General features: G+C 49.2%; 1 protein-coding gene across 1 annotated transcript in view; it reads left to right on the top strand.

Annotated features, from left to right (window-relative positions):
* The window catches only part of FBN3 (fibrillin 3), a 291,486-nt gene that overhangs the window by 143,809 nt on the left and 121,845 nt on the right, over positions 1-25,832 (top strand). The window contains exon 9 of the mRNA XM_048831133.2: positions 9,419-9,544. Within this exon, the coding sequence (XP_048687090.1) occupies positions 9,419-9,544 (126 nt within the window). The remainder of the gene's footprint in view (positions 1-9,418; positions 9,545-25,832) is intronic.

Below are 25,832 nucleotides of genomic sequence, written 5' to 3'. Positions count from 1 at the left end.
GCTTTACTTGTTGAGACATTTAAAACTAGCCGGGATCATGCCCTAGAAAATACACTGCAGGGCACTATGACTGGCTGGCGTCCTTGGGGTGGGCTCATTGATAGATTAAGGCTTTTCCATCTGTGATTTTGATCATTCTCTGAGGGGAGCCAATAGCTGCACTTCTGTCCTCCATAGCCCTTCCGTATTGCACGGCCTTATAGCTAAAGCGTCCCTGTTTGCATCATCAGTCAGTGAGCCATGGAATGCCAGTGCTTTCTGTGGGATGCTGCCCAGTGCCCCAGCTGAAATGTCCAGAACTGCATCAGGATTCAAATGGAGAGGCCACGAACCAAGCAAAGCGAGAAATGTCAGATGGGAGGGTTCAGCCTGCTCTCGGCACAAACCTTTGTTCTTTAGATCAGTAGGTTGCACCTGTTTGGATCAGTTAGTGTCTGAAGCATTCTGACTGCCTGGGGGATAGGTCAGGCAGGGAAGGGACTAGTCACTTAATGGCCTAACTTCTCATTTCTCTCTGATTTCTATTGCTTTTTTTAGGCTACCATGTATCAGGTATCGCTCTTACTCCTAAAGAACCATTGTGCCAGCTCTTTTGTCACCAATGGACAAGATTCCCAATTTCCTAGTGAAGACAAAGTTCTGTTTTCTGTTCTGTTCAATCTCGTTCATGCTTCTAAAGTAGAGTGAGCTTTTCGGTGTTGCCTGAATCTTTTCCATGAACAGACACAGTTTGCTGGCCCATTTTCCTAGAGAATGGAACACGATAGCCCTTTTATTAGCATGTTTTCAATTTTCTTACAAAATGTCCACAGAAGGATTCATTGTTTGGATCTATTCAAAGCTCATTGGATCTGGTGTGGCTTGGAGGGTCCCGTTAATCCTCTCTGTGGTTTCGTTGTGCTTGCTGTAAGGGAAAGGCGGAAAGTCCCATGAGCTACATGAGAGGCGGCTGATGAGCCATGACCTCCACTACAGGCCCCAAAGACATTTTCCCTGCTAGGTTTTTGTTTGTTTAATACAATGGAAAGGTGGGGTTGGGATGTGACTGTGGGCAGCTGAGCTGCACAGACTTTGCAGACTGCTACTCCGGAGCCCTTGGCTTCCAGCATTTTATGCCTTAAATGATCAGGCCAAGTTCAACCCAGCGAAGTGGGGACTGAGTCCAAAATCAGCGTTTGCACTGACTTCTGCCCTTGTCAGAGGTGTGAAGGGCACGGAGCATTGCTTTCCTGTTAAGCAGGGATTGGAACAGTCTTGACGCAGACAGTGTGGGGATGTCAGTGCTGCACATGGGGCAAGCAGACAGACTCACACTCGCAGGGTTCAGGTGAGCAGTGTGGCTGCTGTGGCTTCGGTGTAGGCCTGAGCTAACCGGCCAAGTTCAGACCGACCTGCCCCCTGGACTTGGGTGGCTAGCTTGAGTCTCCCCTGGAGTCACAACATCCAGGCACTACTTTTAGCATGCTAGCTGGGGCCCCACAAGCACGAGTCTGTCTGTCTGTCTGGGAGGCTTGTTGCCGGCTGTATTGTAAACATCCCCTTTGGGCTGCTGGAGGTCCCTGGCCAGGACTGGCCTAAGGGTGTTACTGGGGGCACACATATGCGTCCCATCGTATCAGGCTCTCTCTGGGCTTCAACGCTGAGTGAATCTAACTAGGAGACCCGGGGTACCCAGAAGAAGTCAATAATAGAGAAGTGATGGAGGAAAAAATAAAGGCTACAGAAAACTCCAGAGCTCACAAGCAAGCCTCCTTCCAGAGGCTGCTTCCTAACAGGACAGGACAGTCGTGCATTTCCGACTAACTTTTCTTCTCCACCATTCTCACCTTCACCAGGGTTTGCAGGGCAAGAGCGTTTTCAGATTGTTTTGCCCTTTGGACCGGTGATGTCTTTCCTTGAGCACAGAACGCAGTTCTCTCCACACACGCTGTTTTTGGGGTGACTGATGCAGCATCATACGTTTTGATCTCATGAGATGATTGCCTGTTGACTGGCTCTAGATCTCAGATACAAGTGAGGAAGGAGAGCGGTGCTAACATTTTAAACAGCTATTTTGAATAGTACAACCAGTGTTCACTTCATGAAACTTCTGTCTTTGGAGTGTTCTGCAAATCCTAGCCAAACAGAGGCCTGTAATTAAATGCCAGGGGAGACTGACGTGATAAAATCTCTTCACCCCAGGGGCCCAGGTGGTGGGGAGTGTTTTCGGTGGATTTGCACTGATGCCTTGCAAAGTTTCAGCTGTCAGAGCTCAGAGCATCAAAGAGCTGGAATTGCAGAATGGGGAGAACACTGGAGCTCTGGAGGCACTGGCATGGGCATGTGTGAACTCTAAGCACAGGAGTGGGCAAACTTTTTGGCCTGAGGGGCACATCGGGGAATAGACATGGTATGGCGGGCCATGAATGCTCACAAAATTGGGGTTGAGGTGCGGGCTCTGGGGTGGGGCTGGGGATGAGAGATTTGGGGTGCAGGAGGGTGCTCCAGACTGGGATCAAGGGGTTTGGAGGTCAGGAGGGGATCAGGGCTGGGATAGAGGGTTAGGGCATGGGGAGAGGCTCAGGGGGTGCAGGCTCTGAGCAGCGCTTACCTCAAGCGGCTCCTGGAAGCAGTGGCATGTCCCTTCTCTGGCTCCTATGAGAAGGCGCGGACAGGCAGGCGCCGCCATGCCGTGGTTTCCAGGAGCTGTGTTTTTTGGCCCCCGACCCAGCGCCCCAGCCGGAGCGCTGGAGCAGGGCCAAGCCACGTGGTCCAGCCCCTGACCCAGTGCCCCAGCCGGAGCTCTGGAGTGGGACTGAGCCGCATGGTGCGGCCCCTGGCTGGAGCGTTGGAGTGGGCCAAGCCGCGTGGCGCAGCTCATGGGCTGGCTTAAATCGGCTTGGCCTGCGGGCCGTAGTTTGCCCTGTCTAAGCATCATTCTGTAGTCAACAAGAAGCCAGGCTCAGAGGAACGCAGTTTTCCTCCTAATACATCGTTTGACAATGCTCCCATGCTGTCAGTCACACACGCTGTTGACTTACGACTGAGATAGGGGAGGTTCCTTGAAAGGAATTGCGTTATTTCCACTCGGCCCCTTTGAGTCTGGAAACAACAGACATTCCTTTTCTCTCTGGTCAGACTGTAGGGTGCTCACATGGGGGAATGGATGCTAGTCCTTGGACCACCTGAAATTAAACTAGGGTCTCTCAGTCCTTCCTGAATGTAGAAGGGCTGACATTGTGTTGCAGCGTATCCACCTGTCTACCTATCACCTCCCCACAGCATCTCAGTGTCTGACTCCCGCCACAGAGTGCCTCAAGTGTAGCATTCAGATCTTATCCCTCCTTGCTGAACAACCTTAAGGGCTTAATTCTTGTCTTGGAGCGTCTGGGTGCATCACAGAGATGCAGCAGAGCTCACACATTTTTGGAGTTTGCAACATCACTCGAGGTTTCCAGGACCCAGTGACTTGTATCCTTAGGGACAGTTTCCAGTTTACTATGAGCACAGAGTGACCTTAATCAAGTGCAGAAGGCGAGTGGAGAATCCCCCCTGTGCAGAATTCTCAGCTGGAATACAGCTGTTGGAAGCAGCCCTGCTCCCTCCTCTATCCGCCCCTCTCCACCCCACATAGGGCAAAGGGGGGAGCATGCCCGGGGTGTTGCTGGGGTGCGGCATAGGTGGGACAGGGAGAGGAGGGGGTGTTCTGGAATGCAGCTCCACTCGTGTGTGTTAGGGCTGCCCTAACTTGTGCTGGAGTGGCATGGCTCTGACTCAGCGAGCAGCACCCTGCTTCCTGCGGCTCCTCCTCGCACTACGGCCAAGCACAGCTCAGATGCAGTGGAGAATCAGAAAATCTGTTCCTGGCCTGTGCTGGTGCCGATGGATCCCTAAAGGGAGCATGGCTGGGCAGAGAGGTGCCCTTCTGATCACAGCACACTACCATCTTTGAGTCTTTAAGTGCCACTTGGGCTTTAACACAGGCCAGCTCCCAAGACGAGGTTGTTCTGTTTACTCGGTGCAGCAAATGGTGCACAGTGACTCCTCCAATGTGGACGCAGATGGCTGGTATTTTTCACACATGTTCCACACGGGTGGGTCCTCAAGCCGCAGTAGCATCCCTGGCCAGGCAATGAGGTTTCATGCACAGTTCAAAGGAGACATCTCCTTGCACTGTCACAGGCAAAACCAGTGACCAAGGCCCTGCTACGGATAGAAATGTGTCTGTGACTCGGTAGCCATCTCTAGGGACAGAGCAGGCAGAGTCGGGACATTTGCCTCCAGCACAGAGTCTGCCATATCCTGGTCTGTGGCCCTGCTGAGGGGGTGGAGGGGCAGCCTGTATCTGTTGGGTTCTAGTCTCATTTGTCCAGGTCCTTATGCTGCGCCCATTCAACTGCTGCTGTGTCTGAGTGCCTGGGGAGCCCAGGCTGGCTCTGTTGGAGATTCAGAGGAGTGTTTCTCACTGCGGAGGGGTTTTTATTTTTGTAAAGTGCCTCTCCTTTTTCCAAGTTTATTTGAGGGTCCAGTCTGAACCACGCAATTGCAGGATGGCGTATGTCTACTCTAATCCAGGCAAGCCAACGCGATCCCCAAGCCCACTCCTTGTAGGCGTGTTAATCACCACTTTCTGTAGTTCCCCATCATTTGGGTGTCGATGAACCAGCCAGTTTAGACTGCAGCTGTGCCCAGCTGGTTTACAACACAGCAGGACTTGGGAAATTAAGATCCATGGTATACATGACTCTGCCTCCTTGGGTCAAAGCCATTGCAGAGGTGTTGCTGAAACCCAGTAAAATGACTTGAGTCCAAACAACCCATAGGAGTTGTAACGAAACCTTTCTCCACTGGATGAAAAGCCCTTGCCTTCATTCCCACCGCTGTCTGGGAGGCGCTGTGGAGGACGGAGGCAAGGACCTAAAGACTTGGCTTCTAGTCCAGATGGTGACTCTGACTTGCTGTCAACTTCTGTGTCTACAAACCTGGAATGCAAATGTGTACCTGTAATAATGGGTTGTTGGTAGTCCATCGCTGCTGCTGCTGACAGTATTATCGCGGTTCTCATATATGGCTACGCATATGACTCCTATAATGATGGGTTCCAGCCTGGTAAAGTACTTGAGAGCTACAGGGAAAATTGACCTTGTTATTGGTGATGTCCCTTCTCCAAGCCTCTGGGCTTTCCCCTTCCCAAGGGAATGGTAAGTCAGCAACCCCACCTGGGGAATCCCCTCCAGGGCAGGAGGGAGACATCTGAGCCCAGGGTGCTGAGAGACTCCTGAGAGAGCACTGCTGCCATGAGGAAGGGGCCCAAGGAGCAGCACTGAAACGCTGCAGGGTTTCCTCACTGGTTTTCCAACTCTAATGCACCAGGAGACTGCACTTGCTGCCTGCAGTGCAGAGGGCCTCTACCAGGAGACGATGGAACTCCTGGCCCTCCGGTGGCTGCCCCGGGCTTGGCCCCAGTTCTGAGCGAGCTGCTTATTCTGTTTCATCTCCTCTTTGATCTCAGCCTCTTGGACAGCACACCCATCCTTCATCCCCTGCCTGGCTGTGTAAGGCAGGCTCTCGGAGAGCACCTGCCCTGTGGGCCTGGGATCTGCCTGGAGCTAGGAACTAACTCTGCGGCGAGAGAGGCTCCACCTCAGCTTGTGACGCTGCTCTTAGCTAAACGACGACCTTTTTACTGATCAGTGTTAATAAACAGCACGTGTAACTCTTAGCTTCTGAGCTTCTTTTTCCAGTTTGGCCACTGAATCAAAAAATCAATGATTCTCTCCAATCTCCTCCATGCCGAAGAGCAGCTCGGATAGACACCCTGAGCAGGGCCCTCCTTTAATAGAGTCCAGAGATGTTACTGCCAGAAGAGACCGTGGTGAGAATCGAATCTGAGCCCATGTATAGCACAGGCCAGAGAACTTCCCCCATGGATTGCTGCCCTGAGCCCATCACTTCTGGCTGAGCTAGAGCCCAGCTTTTGGAAAGAGACACGCAGGGTGGAGAATCCACTATGAGGCTTGGTAAGTCATTCCAAGAATTCATCTTGCTTCAGATTTCAGCCGTTGGTTTTCATTATGCCTTTTTCTGTCCCAGTGTAGACCCCTCTGCTATCAGAGATCTCCCCAGGGAGGCACTTATAGCCCATGGTAAAGTCACATCTTAAGCTTCCCTTGAATCAATGAAATTGACCGAGCTCTGTTAGTCACTGACTCTCAGGCAGGCTTCCCAGACCTCAAATCATCCTCGTCCCTCTTTTCTGAATCCTTTCCAGTTTGTCAGTATCCTCTTTAGCAGTGTGGACATCAGACTGGAACCCGGTATCTAGTAATGCTCTGACCAGCGCCCTACACAGAGGTGAGACAGCCTCCCTCCCCATCCCACAGGTAGCGTTAGCTCTGTGAGCAACTGAGTGATCCTAAGTCTTTTCCAGAGCCAACACTTTCTAGGATACAGGCCCCCAGCCACTGCGTGTGATCTACATTCTTTGTGCCTAGAATAAAAGCCCACCCTCTATGGTGATCAACATAATTTGAACCTTGGACCATTAGGTCCCCAGTACAGATCGATAGATCCCTTGACCTACAGGATTCACCTCTCCATGCCCGGCAGTGTGGATGGTACGTTCCATCACTAAATCGCGAGTGGTTTCTGCTCATGGAACAAAACCTCCGTGCTGCCCTGGTAGCAGTGGCAATCAAGTAGCCGGTGCCTGCTTTTGGGCAGCTGTCACTGTGTCCAGCACAGAGCGTAGCCTCACTCTGCTGATGCCACCAGGCCGCAGGCTGCAGCACTAGGCCGGTCACATAGGTGAAGTGCTTCGGAAGGAGCAAAACTTGCCCCGTTGTTTCTTGTTAACCTCCTGCCAGCCCCATGCAGTTTCCCGCAGTTATGCATTTTGTGGACTTTGTTGCAAACAATTGGATAATATTTGCAGTTTATGGACTCGTAAAGCACCTCTGTTCCTGGCCTACTTCTCTGATATCCCCACTCCTGTAGCAGACAGCATGCTGGCATGAAGCACCTCATTGGAGGGAGTTGTTCAACTTTATTCCCTCTCCTTGCCCTTGTGTTCTGTTTTCTGGCACATTATCGCCTATGGACTCTCTGTGTGATTCCTCTGCATTGGTTGCTTGTGTCTGCAGCGAGCTAGACTTTAGCTGGGCCATGTGTAACACTGACAGACCCTGGTTGTTGGTGGGCAGGATCAAACCTGCGGCCTCTGGGAGCTTAAAGCATGAGCCTCTACCGCATGAGCTAAAAGCCACCTGGCCGTTAGCTAGGGCTATACAGCAGACTTTTTTTACCTCTCTCTCTAAGTGGTCTCGGTGCCACTAGATGGGACAGAACCCCACCCGCAGAAGGTGTGTGGATTACACATGCAATTTATTAACACTGATCAGTAAAAAGGAAGCAATAGAAATAAATAATCCATTCTGCTGTTGTGGACATTAGCCAGGGGAGATCGGGAAACCTGGTGAATCGCCCGGCGCACGTCCCAGCAACCTCTGGAGCCCACTCAGTTCCAGCACATCTGCTCTTTCCAGCTCAGCTCTGGGCTGTCACACTCTTTCACTTGGTCAGATTATCAATTGTGGACGCCCAAAGTTAGGAACAGGCCCCAGGAGCTGGCACCTGTTTGCAGCTTCAGAACCATGGGGATTCAGAGGCATAGGAAGGGAGAGGATGGTCTTGAAGCTACAGGTCAGCGTGCAGAAGAAGAAGAACTGGCCTCTGGTCCCAGCTCTGCCGCAGAATTTCTGGTGAACCCTGCACTAGGCACAGCCTCTCTGGGCTTGCTTTTACCCAGCCCTAGCCTGGGAGCAACATTTGCCGCTCTCTCTGGGACAGCGGGTGTTCATTCACTGATGCTTGGGGAATGCTTTGATAAGACAGCCGATGGCAGTGGCTGTCTTGCTGCAAGGCGTGTTGTGTGTGTTTCACGACTCATGTAACAATTCTTGTTAGTCCCAGGCAGGGTCGGCTCCAGGCACCAGCTCTCCAAGCAGTCCGAATGGGGACGTAGTCCGAATGGGGACGCAGGCCGTGTCCAGCGGCAATTCGGCGGCAACTGCTTGGGGCAGCAAAATTGGTAGAGCTGCCCCCGGTCCCAGGGCCTCTGAACACTGGGCTCCATTTCACAGCCTCCAGATCAGCCTGCAGGCCACGTTGCTTTATTCAGCTGCAAAAAGGCTTGTTGCAATTTCTTGGGACTTGCCTTCTGTTGTCCAGTGAGAAGACGCTGACTCAGTGTTCATCTCGACTCTTTGTCTAACACATGCGCAGCCCAATCCGAGGGAGCTGCAGAAAGAGGAGGACTTGGCAGAGCTTGTGGACACACATGGTCTTGCAACACCTTACAGCTGGTCCTGGTTTGGACCCCCTCCGTCTTCAGGGGGCCTCCTGCAGCAGGGCCATAGGTCACTGATGTAGGGGCACATGAGGGGCATTACTGAGCACCCAGATTCCCAGAGGTTCTTTTCTTGTGGGCTGTTCCCTGGTTTTGGAATCACTCCCTAGTACTCCCAGACAAGTGGAGCCGGACAGCATGTTTCCCTCTCCAAGTGTCTGCCCATCTAGCCATGTTCTGTCTTGTCCCTTTTGCTAACTTAATAGCAAAGTCTAAATACGCACTAACGGCGGCACAGTCGTGGAGCAGTAGAGGTTGTTGGGAAAGAGAGTGAGTGAGAGACGAGTGCCTGGCACTGACAGCAGCGTGCTATACAAAACCCTTTGTGCCACCCTAGAACGGTGTGGTGCCAGTCGGCTGGGTAACCCCAGTGCTGGGGTCACTGCAGGAGCTCCCAGGAGCACAGAGGGAACTAGCCAGTATTCTCCCTTTTGAAGACTGCACAACAGCCATTTGGTGCCTGACTTACCCTACTGGCTGGGACGGGGAGGGAGGGGTGCAGGACCTTGGGAGGGGTGCAAGACAGCATTTGCGCAGTTTCCCAGTGGCCACAGGAGAACGTGCAATGGCTTTGATTCAGGATATGGGCGAGTGGCTTGGCAGATACATGCACTGCCCTGTCGTGGGAGCAGCAGGCGTTTTAGCAGCATGGGGAGCTGGAGGGCTGAGAAGTGCAGTGGAGCCCCTCAAGATCAGCTGTTTCCCTCAGTGGCTCTGCCTAGCTGAGCGGGAGCTCCTGGCGGGAGCAGTTTTGCGTGGGAGCCCTGGGTCTCTGCTGGCAGTCAGCCAGGGTGGTGAAGGGCCATGTAGAATAATGGGGATGGAGAGAGGGATAATCACAGTGTCTCGACCCCACAAAAACATCAGCTGAAGATATCACCCAAACAGCTGGCAGAGGCCAGCCAGGGCCCCTTGGAATTCCAGGTGCTGTCCTCGAGACAACTGCCTTTGACTGAGGGTCCTCTGTGTAGATGAGCAGAGAAGATAGTGCAAATCATCAAGACTAATCCCTGGTGGCTTGTTCTTTTCCAGATGTGGATGAGTGCGCCACGATCTCCAGTGTGTGCGACGGTGGGGAGTGCACCAACACGGCAGGCAGCTACGTGTGCACATGCCCGCGTGGCTTCATGACCAGTCCAGATGGATCCCGCTGCATCGGTAAGACGGCAGACAGCTCTAGGTTAGAACGTAGCGGCTCATTCCTTGAGTCAGAGATCCAAGTTTCAGTCCTGGCCAGGAATGGTATTTCATTAGTGTTCCCTATCGGTGTCGCACAGGGCCCTGTGGAACCAAAGCGATCCTTATTTAACAGCTCAGGGCTGGCCTTACCATGAGGCGAACTGAGGCGGCTGCCTCAGGTGCCAGACTGGGGGAGGGAGGGCGCCACCAGCCTCTTATGTACCTCTCTAACACCTGCAGGAGCCTGGACTGATTAACACCAGCTTCTCAGGGAGCTTCCTGTTTCCACCTGCTTCCCTGATCCCACTTGAGGAGAACAGGCAGACAACTGAAGTAGTAGGAGCCAGTGAGGCCCGTAAGACGCTGATATCTTCCCTCACTCAGGCCCTGCTACCAGCCTGCTTATTTGTCCCCTTCAACTGAGTGTTGAGAGCCACTGTAGCTGGCACAGAACTGCAGTCATGAGTGAAAGAAGAAAATGCCCCTCTGGGGCAGCATTCAGAAAAAGAAAGCAAGCAAAGGAAGCTTTTCTATCTAAGCAGGAAGGAGCTCTCCTGAGATACACAGACACAAATGTTCACGGTGAGCCTTCCGGCCCCAGTGAGGATGTGAGTGGTGAGTGATGCCTGATCTTCCAGTCAGTCAGAGTGCAGGTGACCTGGCAGCTATTGCAGCACCCATATCTCCATCTCAAGTGGATGGAACCATGCACATTCCTGAAGAAAAGTGTAGATCAGAGAAGAGCGTGGTGGAGGTGCAAGAAACAGCTGCTGCTGAGTTTAGTTCCTCAAGTCTAGAGGATCCAGGACTGTGGACCCACTTGAGCAGTAGCCTGAGGGACTTCCTTGCACTGCATGGACCACAGCAAGTGAAAAACGTCATGTTCCCCAAAGACAATGAAAACAGAAGTTTCCATCCAACACATTACTGGCGTGAAATCCCCAATGGTGACAAAGTGGAGAGGCCATGGCTTATGTACTCAAAAACCCAGAACGCTGCATACTGTTTTTTTGCAAACTCTTCCAGTCTAATGTTCCAGCCACAGTGGGTTCTACAGGAACAAAGGACTGGAAAATCTGTCTAGAAATCTGGCATGCCATGAAAAAGCAGCAAATCACGAGAGAGCATTCCATAGGTGGAAAGAGCTTGAGATGAGACTAAGGTTAAAGGCCACCACAGATGATCAGCATCAAGAGAAGATTGCATCCGAGTCTCTTTATTAACTTCAGCTTGGAGAAGCTGTGTTCTCCACTGGCATTTGTTACAGGAAGTGTTAGAAGTATGCGCAGAACAACAAAAACGTTTGGAAAGAGGGTGGTCATCTTATTTGTCCACATATATTCCAAAACAGCCTTTGGAGTTGATCCTGCTGAAATGTGTCTTGAAAGGGCTTTCAGTTCATCACCTAAATCACTTGCATCAACATCACACATGTCATCATGTGTCAACACTGTCTCACATGCCCTGCATTGCTGGTGTAGGTCTTCTTCAGGTATAGTGAGGAGTTTTGGAATATCATACAACATCCCAAATATAGTGCTGTGTTCCTTGAGCTGCATGAAATGTTCTTCAACTGACTGTATTGCACAATCTAGCACCGGGTTAAAGAATTCAACTTTGAATTGTTGTTTGGGGTCTCTTACGGGCTTATCCCGTGCCTCGTAATCAAAATGTCTTCTTCTTTGGTGACTCTTGTATTCTTGAATGGGTGGGAAAATAGCTTCAGTGTGAAGTTCATCTGCCAACTTCTGTACACTCTTCAGAACGTTCTGAAATCCCTCATCTGACCCGTAAGACTGTAGGTATGACTTTGCTTTGTCCAGTTGTTCCATTGCTCCAGATATATCAAGGTCAACACCTTGGAGTCTCTTGCTTACAACATTTATTTCAAACAGTATGTCATGCCATAACAGTAAGCCACACAGAAATTTGAAGTTATGTGTGTTTCTGGGAAGATAGATGATGCCATAGTTGCCATTATGGAGGATAATGCTATGACAGGAACTGTTCATGGGAGAAGAGTGGCAGAGGAAAATGGAATCACCTGGGCTGGAAGGCTCACTGTGAACATTTGTGTCTATGTATCTCAGGAGAGCTCCTTCCTGCTTAGATAGAAAAGTTTCCTTTGCTTTCTTTTTTTTTCTGAATGCTGTCCCAGAGGGGCATTTTCTTCTTGCGCTCATGACCGCTGTTCTGTGCGAGCATTAGTGGCTCCCAACACTCAATTGAAGGGGACAATTAAGCAGGCTAGTAGCAGGACCTGAGCGAGGGACGATATCAACGTCTTAAGGGCCTCACTGGCTCCTATTACTTCAGTTGACTGCCTGTTCTCCTCAAGTGGGTTCAGCGAAGCTACAGGAAACAGGAAGCTCCCTGAGAAGCTGGGGTTAATCAGTCCAGGCTCCTGGGGTGCTAGAGAGGTACATAAGAGGCTCCTCCTCTGTCTCTCCCAGCAATTCCTGCTGCTTTCTGTGATTCCCTCTCACCTTTTCTCCTGCCTGCCTGTTCTGTCTCTTGTGCCCTCCTCCCTCCAGCACAGCGCTCCCCCATCTCTGTGCATCTAGAGCAGAGAGACTACAGATGCGCCAGCTGCAGACACAATTTTCTACACTCTGGGTCACCTCATGGTAAGGCCAGCCCTGATTAACAATCATCTCATCTAGCCGTTTTAGTTTCTATTCTTGGGGACTGGAATTCCTAACTGGAGTTGCTCTGTGGGTCCGTAGACAAGGGCTTTGTCTACACTACACACCTTTTGGCGACAGGGCTCTGCCACTATGGCAGTACCGCTAAAGGAGTGCAGCGTAGCCACTGTTTGTCGGTGGGAGAGAGCTCTCCCGCCGACAAAAATCTTCCACCCCAACGAACAGCGGCCCCTTTGTCGGCAGGAGAGCGTTCCTGCCAACAAAGTGCTGTTCACACAGGTGCTTTGCATCGGCAAAAATTTTGTCATTCAGGGAGGGGATATTTTTTCCACACCTCTGAATGACAAAAGTTTTGTCGTTTAGGTTCCAGTGTGGACAAAGTCAAAGTATCTCACATGATGTGAACAATGTTTGTATTGTCTTTACTAGGAGGATCCTATTTGGGGATAAACAGATGGATGGCTTTTCTAATTTTTGAGGGCCAGGAGGAATGAATAGTTATTAATCATTCAAGGCATATCTGTTCCCTATACCCCTTACAGAATAACTGACAGGAATTCAGGGAAGATTTTCCTATACTTGGGTCCTGTCCTACGTACAAGCCTTGGAGTCTGGAGTGAATCCTGTGTGTTTAACAGATGGAAATTTCCCCCCCAACCCTTGTAAATGTATGATAGTCCATTTCTCTGAGGAACAGACAATAGTTTCTATTATAAACACATCATCTCTCTCATTACTTCTTCTCTGTAGGGACACTTCCTGTAATAGAGATGAAGTCCATAATCTGTCTCAAAGTGCTAGAAGTTCATTCATCTTGAGCAGAGCAAAGACAGACTTACTTAAAATGAGCACTCTTTACAAATGAGGCAGAGATGGGGTCGTTGTTGGGGTGATGGAAACTACGCAGTAAAGTTCACTGTTGGAAGCCCTGTTTTAGAGCCATCGAACCTGGACTAAAACTGATCATGTTTCTGTCACGAAAAGCAAATATAAAATGTACCATACAGTCACCTTGTTAGAGGGGCTAATAGATTTTGACAAAAATGAAATTCCTTTCTTCCTTAGATCACACATGTTGACATATGCAAGTCAGTGTGTGTGGGGGGGAGGGGAGGGGCGGGAGGTGTTTGAATGCTTTTTGGATGAGAAATGTAGACATTTAACGACTTTCACACTTGTCAAATGATTCATGAAATGAAAAGTAAATAGAATCAGGATCCCAAGATTTAAAAATAGTTTAAAGCCTAATTGGCTCTAGTGGTCTGTGACTGAATCTAAAGTCAAGACATCATGCAGGAGCAGTCCCCTGAGCGAACATGGGCTGTTCATGTGCTGTCACAGTTTGGGACAGACAGTATTTTTTCTGACAACTTGTGCAGACACCCGTGTGGGGTCCGTGCCTCACATTCCAGATTTTGAAAGCAGTTTATTTTATTTGGAGTTTTTTACATTCATTTAGAGAGCGTGTTAGGGAGTCAAAACCCACTATTTATATTTAATAAAATAAACAGAATAAAGATTTTGCAAAAGCTAATATTAATAGATAAAGTGGCCCCCATTGAGAGTCACATGTGTGCAGAGTAAGCAGAGAGTGTCTGAGACCCTGTTCCAACTCCCACAGCCGCTTCCCAGCACTCAGACAGGAACTAGCTGCAGGGTTCCCTACCCTGCTGGGCAGTAACGCTTGATACAGGGGAACGTTTTAGATCACTGAGGCCTTGGAATCTGTGACTCTATGAATGGCCACAGTAACTTTTTTCACATTTTTCATCAAGGTAAATTATTTTCTGGTTGAATTTACATATTGTCCTGCAGTGTTTGCCCCCAAACAGGGCAGCATTGAGCTAGGCAGGACAGCCAAAGCATGAAACTGACTAGTCTGTTTTCATTATCTTTTCTGGGCGAAACAAACAGAGTGAACAAACAGCAGCTGACGTGGTGAAAAGTCTGTAAGATTTTTTTTAAATTAAACACTTATTGAAAGCCCACTCAGCTGCGTTTGAAGGAAGACTATGGCTAGAAGTCATACAGGAATATGACTTTTGTGGTACTGGTTCCTCACCCTCACACCATTTGTTTAAACTCACAAAAGAGACTCCTGCCAACACCATTTCCAGAAGGCTGGTGACTCCCTTGAGCTGCTTTACTGTAGAATCTGTTTTGCAAACAGAGAACTTTAAAAGAACAATTTTCAAACTGGAAATCATCTTCAAGTGCGTTTCTGCTCTGGGATGTGGCTGTGCTCCCACCCAACCGCCTCCCCTGCATTCGGAGTCAGACCTGTAGTTTGTTAGCTTTTCCTGCTTTTTTACTGTTAGCACTGACAACTTGAGCTAAGAAAGAGTGAGCTGGACTCTGTTTCTTCTTGGGCATCATCAACAGAATTATTGACTGAAGTTCCATTGCAGGGTAACTTTCAGTCAAGGGTGCCAGAGCCTTCCCAAAATGGGACATCCTCCCCCAGCCCGAGGCCCTGCCCCCACCCCTCTTTTCCCCACAAGGCCCCACCCCTGGCCAACCTGGAAGCCGGACCAGGGCCAGGGAGTCCCCTTCCCACCCCCAGCCAGAGCCAGATCGGGGAGAGCCACACGGGCAGCTGTGGGGAGCCGGCACGGAGTCACAGACCCTCCACCTCCATCTGCCCTGGGCTGGGTGGGGAGCCCCAAGGGCAGGGACACAGGCAGGGGGCTGCTCTCAGCCCCTCCGCATCACGGGCAGGTGGATGGTCCGCACGGCTCCACACTGGCCTGCCCGGGGGGGTTGGGGCCTTGGGGGGAAGCAGAGGGGAAGGGGGCTGGATCTGTCCTGGCCAGGTCAGGCAGGATTTATTTTCTGTCTGCTCTATAATGACCCCGAGGGGAGCTGTAATACAGGTGCCCCCCTTCACTAGGGCCAGGCTCCCTGGTCAGATGACACATACCACGATGCACTGCCGCCTCCCCGCGTGGTTCAGGACGTTGCTGCATCGTGGGAGTCACTGGCCATGGCAGAGTCTGAGAGAAGCTCTCGTTAAGCAGTTGACACATAGATCTGCCAGATTACAGGTCTAGACTCTGTTCCCATTGGGTGTAATCTCATACTGGGCTGTGAGGCCTTCCTCACTAATGAGTGCTGTGAAGGACACATAATTACTAACCCCCATTGGTAGGACAGCTGAACGTAGAACCCATGTTCTCCTGTCTCCCAGCACAGCACTCCGTCCCTCAAGCCAAATCGTGCTGTGAGGGATGGAAAGACGGAGAGAAGGAGGATTGTTTCTGTTTGTCCGTCCTCGGGTGGCTCAGTTCTGCATGTGGCTCTCGGGAGCTGGGGGCATGCTCAGTGCGGATGGAATCCTGAGCCCTCTTGGCAGCAGTCATCAGCAAGCTTGAGCCTAGTGTGGGCTGGGAATGGTGCTTTTCAGCTCCTTCGAACTTGGCTGAATCTGAACAGATTGTCATGGTGTCCACATAAGACAGCACCCTGAGCCCACAGCACTCTCCCTTCCCAATTTCCAAGTCCTGCTGCAAACCAGGGAGCCATTCGAGCACTAAAAAAAAAAAGGGATGAAAAATGTGTAAAGTGGAAAATTACTGCTGCTGCACCTGGTCCTCTGTTTTTGACACAATGTATTGCTGGGGCTTTTCCCATTTGGTAATGCTGATGTCCCATTCGGTAATGCTGATGTCCCATTCGGTAATGCTGATGTGGTACAACTCTCTGCTCTGCGTCCATGCAATGAAATCTTCATAGGAACAATACGGGCTCCTCAGCGTGCAGTCACTGAACCCTGTCACACAGAGTCAGCCTGTGGACAGGCAGGAGTCAAGGTCTGGTCTGTCAATGTGACAGCTCTCCTGATGGGGGCATTCACAGTCACTCCCCGCAGAAAGGGTCTGAGTCGCTCGCTAACACCAATTTCACACTTTTTGGACTGTTATTTCACAGGCAATTTGGAGTGTTTGTTTCATTCAGCCATTAGCCATCCAGCTAAAGGAGCAGGGGTGAGAACCAGGGGAGGGGCTCTGTTTGGAGTGAAAGTATCTGAAAGCAAAGAGATGTCCAGAAAGGGGCGACAGAACATTGCCGCTTGCTCCCCTGTCAGCACCATCCTAGCTGGAGGTGGGTGAGAACTTTTCAACTAAACAGGCTTTCATCAGAAAATGCCACTTTGGTGAAACCAAAACTTTGCGCAGGATTGAACCCGTTTCAACTGGGAAGCTTCGTCAGTCCAGGGTGGACTTTCTGATCAGAACCACCCTGAGGGAGCTACTGTAACCCTTCTGGCAGGCCGAGTTGATAGCAGCAAGGGCCGGGTTCAGTGCACAGGGGTTTCCTTTCATCAAAGCAAATGCAAAACTGGCTCAAGCCCCCACTCAGTGACCTGGGAAAATCTTACACACCCCCTGGGCGCCTCAAAGAGGAAATACTTCCCCTCTTGTCTCGGTGTAGCAGAGAATCTTTAATAACATGAGGTAAAGGACATCAGCATTAAATTGGGGAAACACCACAACTAGTGTTCATTAACCAAACCATGAGCAAAGACCCACCCCAGCAAACTGGGCCACATCCTTTCCCTCGGGTTCTTGAGTCCTAGAACTCAAACATCTCTTGAGTCCAGCAATCCACAAATCACCCGAAGTCCAAAAAGTCCAGCCCCAGAGTTCAAAAGTTCATCTGTAGAGTGTTACTCCCCAGTCTGGCTAAAATTGTGCCGGGGGGGGGGGGGGAGGAAGAGGTAATGGGCACCTTACATGACCTGAAGCTGACTGCCCCAGAGGGCTCTGCTCTGCACAGCATCTCACAAACGCTCCACCAGCCTATCCACAAACAACACCACTGCACTCTAGATCTTCTGGCTCCCCACTACTTGACACAGTGCTCAGTGATTTCAGCTCATAGTAGTGGGAGTCTTAATGCTGGTGCACCATAAGACCAAAGTGAATTCAGCATAGTACCTGTAGCAAGACTCTTAATAGACCCAAAATTAGCTCTGACATTCCACAGTGGAGAGAGACAGAGCTGCAATTGGTATTTCAGACCCACACAAAGGGGCCCACACCACCAGGTACTAATACCTATCTCAAACCTCTCTCAATTCACAGAGTTTTGGAACCCATGTCCCTTGCCTAGCGAGTGCTACTTAGTTGGTGGTGAGTCCCTCCATCATAACTAAAGGCCAAGTACAGTTCCAAGCACAGTTCCCATAATCAGGGTAATAACAATTTATTCTTCCTGCCCCAATAACAGAGACACTGGGGAATCCCACAACAGCCAAAGTGACCATTTGGGCAGCTATGGCCTCATTCTAGGCAGGGTGGGTGTGCCTATGCAAATGAGATCAGCCCCAGAAGTTCTTTTCCACAACTTGCCACACCTCACCACCAGATGTCAGGGTGGAGCTCATCCTGACTCTGCTTACACTACCTTAGCAGAGCCAAGAGAGTGGTGCTTGGTGCACCCATCAGGCATTTAGGAGATGAGCTTTAAGTCTCTGTCTGACTGATTTGGAGCAGGGGCGTGAACCTGGAGGGCTCCTCCTTCCTGGTGAGTGCCCTAGCTATTCCGGGGTGTCTCTCGCTCTCTTGCGAAAAGCTGTGCAAGGTCTCAGCTTTGTCCCAATGCAGAATGGGAAAATGTTTGTAATCTTGATGTTTCATGGGCTGGGAAAACTGTTTCCCGCCCAGCTGTGCTGCTCCCCAGGACAGGCTCTTGGCTTTGTTTTGCCACCTGCGCAGGAAATGTTGACATCTGAGCAGTTCTGTGGTTTGAGCAGCAGTGCAATAAAGAAAAGCAAACCCCAGACACGTGCAGTCTCTTGCCAGATTGCCATGACTCTGAGCAATATGCTGTAGGTGTCAAGGCACTTCCATTCCCACCTTGCACTCAAGAAATCTCAAATTCCCTGGGAGCCTTCCTGCTAGTATTTTCCAAACAACCACAACCGTTCCATCACCCCTCCCCAAACTGGGGTGCTGCTAAAGTTAAGGAAACAGGTTCAACTCTGTCTCTCTCATCCTGCTTTGTCTGAGCCTATGTGCTATTTTGGGACTTTTTTTTGCCTTCAATATTACTTGCTGTAGTGAGATTACCATGCAAACCTGTCAAATTAATGGCTGTGTAACTCAGGCGGAATAACACCACACAGGCCGTGGTCTTGTGGCTCCTGAACTGCGGGTGGTCCTGCCAAGAGGCCAGGGATCAGCCGTGTGTCTGTAAGACAGGCCAAGTAGGGATTACATTCGTTTCTCAGAGATAGTTTTACGTGCCACAGCCGCTTCCGGAGCTGAGCAAAGGCATCTGAGTTTACTGCACCGAGTGCCTCCACGCTCCTCGGGGCTGTGTTGCTCCCGGCACTGCACAGACGCATGGTGCCCTGTGCCCCAGCGCAGCTGTCACTGCCATACAACCTCGCCTGGCCTGCAGGGATGAACGCCAGCTGCAGCCTACTGACCAGCTGTCATGGTGCAGGGCAGCTGTGCCGACGGGGAGAATCCCACAGACGAGTGGGGTGGGGTCCAGGAGGGGGGAGTGTCCTCCCCAAACACAGCATGATCTCCTGGCAATGCGTTTGGGTGCAGCAGTCATTCAGAGGCACCATCCCTACAGATCTAGGTAAGTTGTAAAAGAGAGCGCTGGGCCACCCCAGGGCCCTTCCCGTAGTTAACTTTTTCTGGGGCTGGAGTGTGAGGAATGGTGAGACTTGCAGCCTTTCCCAGCACTCCCCTGAGCCTGGCCTAGTCTGGGTCAAAACAGAGGAGCCTTGCCCACAGGCAGAACGAGAGACAGCTGTTTAATAATGATCCTTACCTCCCAAATGCTGGGTGAACATTTACCACTCAATCCAGCCAGGTAGGTAAAGACACACCAATCATTACCTGCCCTGACCAGAGCCTCAGCACCTGTCTGCATGCACATGGTATTACACCATAGAACCATAGAATCATAGAATATCAGGGTTGGAAGGGACCTCAGGAGGTCATCTAGTCCAACCCCCTGCTCAAAAGCAGGACCAATCCCCAATTAAATCATCCCAGCCAGGGCTTTGTCAAGCCTGACCTTAAAAACTTCTAAGGAAGGAGATTCCACCACCTCCCTAGGTAACGCATTCCAGTGTTTCACCACCCTCCTAGTGAAAACGTTTTTCCTAATATCCAACCTAAACCTCCCCCACTGCAACTTGAGACCATTACTCCTTGTTCTGTCCTCTTCTACCACTGAGAATAGTCTAGAACCATCCTCTCTGGAACCACCTGTCAGGTAGTTGAAAGCAGCTATCAAATCCCCCCTCATTCTTCTCTTCTGCAGACTAAACAATCCCAGTTCCCTCAGCCTCTCCTCATAAGTCATGTGTTCCAGACCCCTAATCATTGAACCATCCTCTCTGGAACCACCTGTCAGGTAGTTGAAAGCAGCTATCAAATCCCCCCTCATTCTTCTCTTCTGCAGACTAAACAATCCCAGTTCCCTCAGCCTCTCCTCATAAGTCATGTGTTCCAGACCCCTTATCATTTTTGTTGCCCTTCGCTGGACTCTTTCCAATTTATCCACATCCTTCTTGTAGTGTGGGGCCTAAAACTGGACACAGTAGTCCAGATGAGGCCTCACCAATGTCGAATAGAGGGGGACGATCATGTCCCTCGATCTGCTCGCTATGACCCTACTTATACATCCCAAAATGCCATTGGCTTTCTTGGCAACAAGGGCACACTGCTGACTCATATCCAGCTTCTCGTCCACTGTCACCCCTAGGTCCTTTTCCGCAGAACTGCTGCCTAGCCATTCGGTCCCTAGTCTGTAGCTGTGCATTGGGTTCTTCCATCCTAAGTGCAGGACCCTGCACTTATCCTTATTGAACCTCATCAGATTTCTTTTGGCCCAATCCTCCAATTTGTCTAGGTCCCTCTGTATCCTATCCCTACCCTCCAGCGTATCTACCACTCCTCCCAGTTTAGTATCATCCGCAAATTTGCTGAGAGTGCAATCCACACCATCCTCCAGATCATTTATGAAGATATTGAACAAAACCAGCCCCAGGACCAACCCCTGGGGCACTCCGCTTGACACCGGCTGCCAACTAGACATGGAGCCATTGATCACTACCCGTTGAGCCCGACAATCTAGCCAGCTTTCTACCCACCTTATAGTGCATTCATCCAGCCCATACTTCCTTAACTTGCTGACAAGAATACTGTGGGAGACCGTGTCAAAAGCTTTGCTAAAGTCAAGAAACAATACATCCACTGCTTTCCCTTCATCCACAGAACCAGTGCAAGCCCTGTGTAGGTGAATCAGTGTCACCAGCAACTCCTGGCTCCCAGTCCCCTATGTTGCCTGCTGATTTTCCATTCTCTCAAGTGATCCGTCCCTGTCTCCCATTCCCAGCTTCTGGCAAACAGAGGCTAGAGACACCGTCTCTGCCAGTCCTGGGTAATAGCCATTGCTGGACCTATCCTCCATGAACGTATCTAGTTCTTTTTTTAACCCTGTTATGATCCTGGCCTTCACAACATCCTCTGGCAAAGAGTTCCAAAGGCTGACTGTGCGTTGTGTGAAAAAATATTTCCTTTTGTTTGTTTGTTTTAAACATGTAGCCTATTAATTTCATTTGATGACCCCTGATTCTTGTGTTATGAGAAGGAGTAAATAACACTTCCTTATTTACTTTCTCCACACCAGTCACGATATTTTAGACCTCTGTCATATCCCCCCTTAGTTGTCTCTTTTATAAACTGAAAAGTCCCAATCTTATTAATTTCTCTTCATACAGAAGCTGCTCCATACCCCTAATCATTTTTGTTGCTCTTTTCTGAACCTTTTCCAATTCCAATATATCTTTTTTGAGATGTGGCAACCACATCAGCACACAGTATTCAAGATGTGAGCGTACCATGGGTTTATATAGAGGCAATATGATATTTTTTACCTTATTATCTATCCCTTTCTTAACAATTCCCAACATTCTATTTGCTTTTTAACTACCGCTGCACATCGAGTGGATGTTTTCAGAGAACTATCCACAATGACTCCAAGATCTTTCTTGAGTGGTAACAGCTAATTTAGACCCCATCATTTTATATGTCTAGTTGAGATTATGTTTTCCAGTATGCATTACCTTGCATTTATCAGCATTGAATTTCATCTGCCATTTTGTTGCCCAGTGACCCCATTTTGTGAGATCCCTTTGTAGCACTTTGCAGTCTGCCTCGGACTTAACTATCTTGAGTAGTTTTATATCATCTGCAAATTTTACCTCACAGTTTACCCCTTTTTCCAGATCATTTATGAACATGTTAAATAGGACAGGGTCCAGTACAGACACCTGAGGGACACCACTATTTACCTCTCTCCATTCTGAAAACTGACCATTTATTTCTACCCTTTGTTTCCTTTCTTTTAACCAGTTGCTGATCCATGAGAGGACCTTCCCTCTTATCCCATGACAGCTTACTTTGCTTAAGAGCCTTTGGTGAGGGACTTTGTCAAAGGCTTTCTGAAAATCTAAGTACACTATATCCACTGGATCCCCCTCGTCCACATGATCATTAACCCCCTCAGAGAATTCTAGTGAATTGGTGAGACATGATTTGCCATTACAAAAACCAAGTTGACTCTTCCTCGACAAATTATGTTAAGCTATGTGCCTAATAATTCTGTCCTTTACTATAGTTTCAACCAATTTTCCCAGTACTGACGTCAGGCTTACTGGCCTGTAGTTGCCGGGATCACCTCTGGAGCCCTTTTTAAAAATTGGTGTCACGTTAGCTATCCTCCAGTCATTTGGTGCAGAAGCTGATTTAAATGTTACAAACCACAGTTAGCATTTCTGCAATTTCACATTTGAGTTTCTTCAGAACTCTTGGGTGAATATGGTCTGGTCCTGGTGACTTATTACTTTTTAGTTTATCAGTTTGTCCCCAAAACTCCTCTAATGACACCTCAATCTGGGACAGTTCCTCAGATTTGTCACCTAAAAAGAATGGCTCAGGTTTGGGAATCACCCTCATATCCTCAGCCAGAAAGACCAATGCAAAGAATTAATTTAGTTTGTTCACAATGGCCTTATCGTCCTTGAGTGCTCCTTTAGTATCTTGATCGTCCAGTGGCCCCTTCTGATGTACTTAAAAAAAATTTTTTTTTGCTATTACTTTTTGAGTCTTTGGCTAGCTGTTCTTCAAATTCTTTTTTGGCCTTCCTAATTATATTTTTACACTTTGCTTGCTCCTTTCTATTTTCCTCACTAGGATTTAACTTCCACTTTTTAAAGGATGCCTTTTTGCCTCTCACTGGTTCTTTTACTTTGTTGGTTAGCCATGGTGGCACTTTTTTTGCTCTCTTACTATGTTTTTTAATTTGGAGTATACATTTGAGTTGAGTCTCTGTTATTGTGTCTTTAAAAACTTTCCATGCAGCTTGCAGGGACTTCACATTTGGTGCAGTACCTTTTAATTTCTGTTTAACTAACTTCCTCATTTTTGTGTAGTTCTCCTTTCTGAAATTAAATGCTACCATGCTGGGCTGCCGTGGTGTTTTCCCTGCCACAGGGATGTTAAATTTAATTATATTATGGTCACTATTACCAAACGGTCCAGCTAGATTCACCTCTTGGACCAGATCCTGTGCTCCACTTAGGACTAAATCAAGAATTGCCTCTCCTCTTGTGGGTTCCAGGACTAGCTGCTCCAAGAAGCAGTCATTTAAGGTGTCAAGAAACTTTATCTCTGCATCCCGTCCTGCGGCGACATGTAAACAGTCAGTATGAGGATAGTTGAAATCCCCCATTATTATTTTGTCATTTTTATAGCTTCCCTGAGCATTTCACAGTCACTATCACCATCCTGGTCAGGTGGTTGATAGTATATCCCTATTGCTATATTCTTATTATTCAAGCAGGGAATTTTTCTCCAGAGAGATTCTGTGGTACAGTTTAGTTCATTTAAGATTTTTACTTCATTTGATTTGACGCTTTCTTTCACATATAGTGCCACTCCCCCACCAGCATGGTCTGTTCTGTCCTTCCAATATATTTTGTATCCTGGTATTACTGTGCCCCATTGATTATCCTCATTCCACCAAGTTTCTGTGATGCCTATTATATCAATATCCTCATTTAATAGGAGGCACTCTAGTTCACCCATCTTATTATTTAGACTTCTAGCATTTGTATATAAACACTTTAAATGATTGTCACTTTTTAGCTGTCTGCCATTACATGATGTAATTGAATGGGACTTTTTTTTATTTGTCTATTTCTCATCAGATCCTACCCATATTTTATCGTCTTCCATCCTCTCCTCCTTACTAGGACATAGAGAATCTCTATTAATAGATCCTCCCCAAGGGATGTCTCTGTCCGAACCGCGTGCTCCTCTGCACCTGTAGGCTTTCCCCAAGTCCTTAGTCTGAAAACTGCTCTCCCTTTATCTCAATCTGCGGTCTCCTGTGCCAGAGGAAATGCCCCATCCACAAGAAGTGATTCATTCTGGGGCCAGTGCAATGAAATGGTTAAAAGAAAGTGTCTGATAAAAGGCCCAGTTGGCTTAATCCCTTTGACTTTAAAAAGGGGTCACTGTTCTCTGCAAGTCTCAGAGCTGGGATTAGAGATGAAATTTACATAGAAACAAAGATCAAATGCCCCAGTGCAATTAATTCCAATTAAATTTCAGGGGAATGTCAACTTGCTGGCACAGGTAGCTGTAAAACTCCTAAAACCCGATCCGACGGGATTCCCCCTCATTAGTTTGCTTCATAAACCAGGGAACGGAGCTGAATTAGCTGAAGAGTTGAACTGTTCCTTAGAGGACACTTTCTCAACCCAGGCCAATCTGGGCAGGTGCAGCATTGACCCCCATCCCAAGCCCTGGGCTACCAGCCACCCAGCCCCACACCCCAGGCCCAGGCCTGACTGTCACGGCTTTTGCAAGGCTCATAGAACTGGAAAGTGTTTCTGGGTCTTGTGAGCCTCTGGCAGCACTTCACCACATAGCGTCTCTACAGCCAATGGCAAAACCCCTGTGGATTATGATGGGGCAGGAACCAGCCCAGTATGACGTCACCGCCATTTGCAGTAGTGTTGTGATGTCATCACTATCACGCAGGGCAGGTCCTAGGGCAAGTAGGGCACACTGAAACCTGTGCTGACAGAGCATCACTGCCTGGCAGCGGCTCCATCAGAGTTAGCTTGGGCACGCATGAGATGCGGCCACACCTGGCAGCTGCAGCATGGACACATCCTCCGCTAATTGCCAGCAACGTCTCCAGCTACAGGAGTGCCCAGGTACCCAGCAGGGGAGGGACAGCGAGATCTGCTGTGCACATTTTCATCCCCAAGGACTTCATGAGTTTCGCATAGCGACTGCCACACGTCTTCCTCTACTGAAATACACGTTCCTGTAGGGAGCACCCCAGCAGTCGCTCAGTGGAGCAGAGCTCCACGGCACACAGGTTCACATGGAAGTACAGAAGAATGCAGCACCCAACTGCATCCACACTGCACCACAAAGAAGCTTTTGGATTGATCAGCTCTATCCACAGAGATCGGGGACAGTCCAAGCAGAACAGCAAGTTGGAGCCCACCCCCAGCTGATGTTATTGCTGGGACACGAGACAGAGACTTGTGGGAGCTGAACATCTGGCTTGCCATGGCTGGTATCTGCTGCCAGCACCTCTTTCCTGTCAAATCAGAAAAGTGAGTGAAAATCTTATGACTTTGCCTGGCCGGGCCTGCAAGGAGTGCCCAAAGGTGCCAACCCTGCAAGGCAAGTTGCCTAGGTGTATCTGAGGGACGAATTTTTGCCGTATGATAGGAGTGTCTTGTGTGCTCTGATGTATTATGAGCTGGAAGCTGGTGAGGCTGCCTTGCTCAGTGTGAGTTGGCACTGTGAGTCAGCATGCAGGGCAGGGCACATGGCCACTGACACGAGCTTCGAGGAGCATGTCTGACTGTTCGGAGAGTACTGGGGCAGCTCTGAACCAGGGCAGAGCAGAGAGAAGCTGCGGGATAGCAGGTGAACTTGCATTTTGGTTCCATCTCCTGCACCTGATTTGTGTAATGCTTGTATGGAAAGTTGCTGGCAGTAGGTACCGAGTAAGACGGGCAAAGCCAACACTGTACATCTACGCTGGGGAAAGACCTGGTCACAAGCCTGATGGACTCTTCCATAGATGTTTGGCTGCTCTGGTGATTCCCACCTAGACAGCTGCTCAGAGATGCCTGTTGTATAATATTGATCTCAAAGGCCTAAGGCGTTAAAGGTGTTTATAAACTCCTTCACTGTCCCACATTACAGAGTGACAGGTTTGGGGGGGAAGGGGGGACGGATCTACAGAGACCATAGTTTGCTCAGTTACTTGGCAAACCCAAAATCTTTTATTCTAGAACTGAAAGTTTATTGATCAGACACAAGAAAGAAAAAGAAATTAAAACAAGCATTGATACCGAAACTGAGAGATTGTGCAAAACAAACAAACAATCAAAGCCTTTCAAATCTCTCTCCTTTTTTAGGCAAAATATCACTCTTATTTTCAGAACAACCTTTCTTTGATGAAAAGCCTAGGGAAGGGTTAACTTTACTTCCGATCCTGATGTGTGAAGGGTATTCACTTCTCCTGTTTCTAACAGACAGATGGAGGCCAGGTGGAGA

Source organism: Caretta caretta, chromosome 25 (genome assembly GCF_965140235.1).
Source record: "Caretta caretta isolate rCarCar2 chromosome 25, rCarCar1.hap1, whole genome shotgun sequence".
NCBI lineage: Eukaryota > Metazoa > Chordata > Testudines > Cheloniidae > Caretta > Caretta caretta.
The sequence above is the reverse complement of the archived record's forward strand: the minus strand, read 5'-3'. Positions and strand labels throughout refer to the sequence as shown.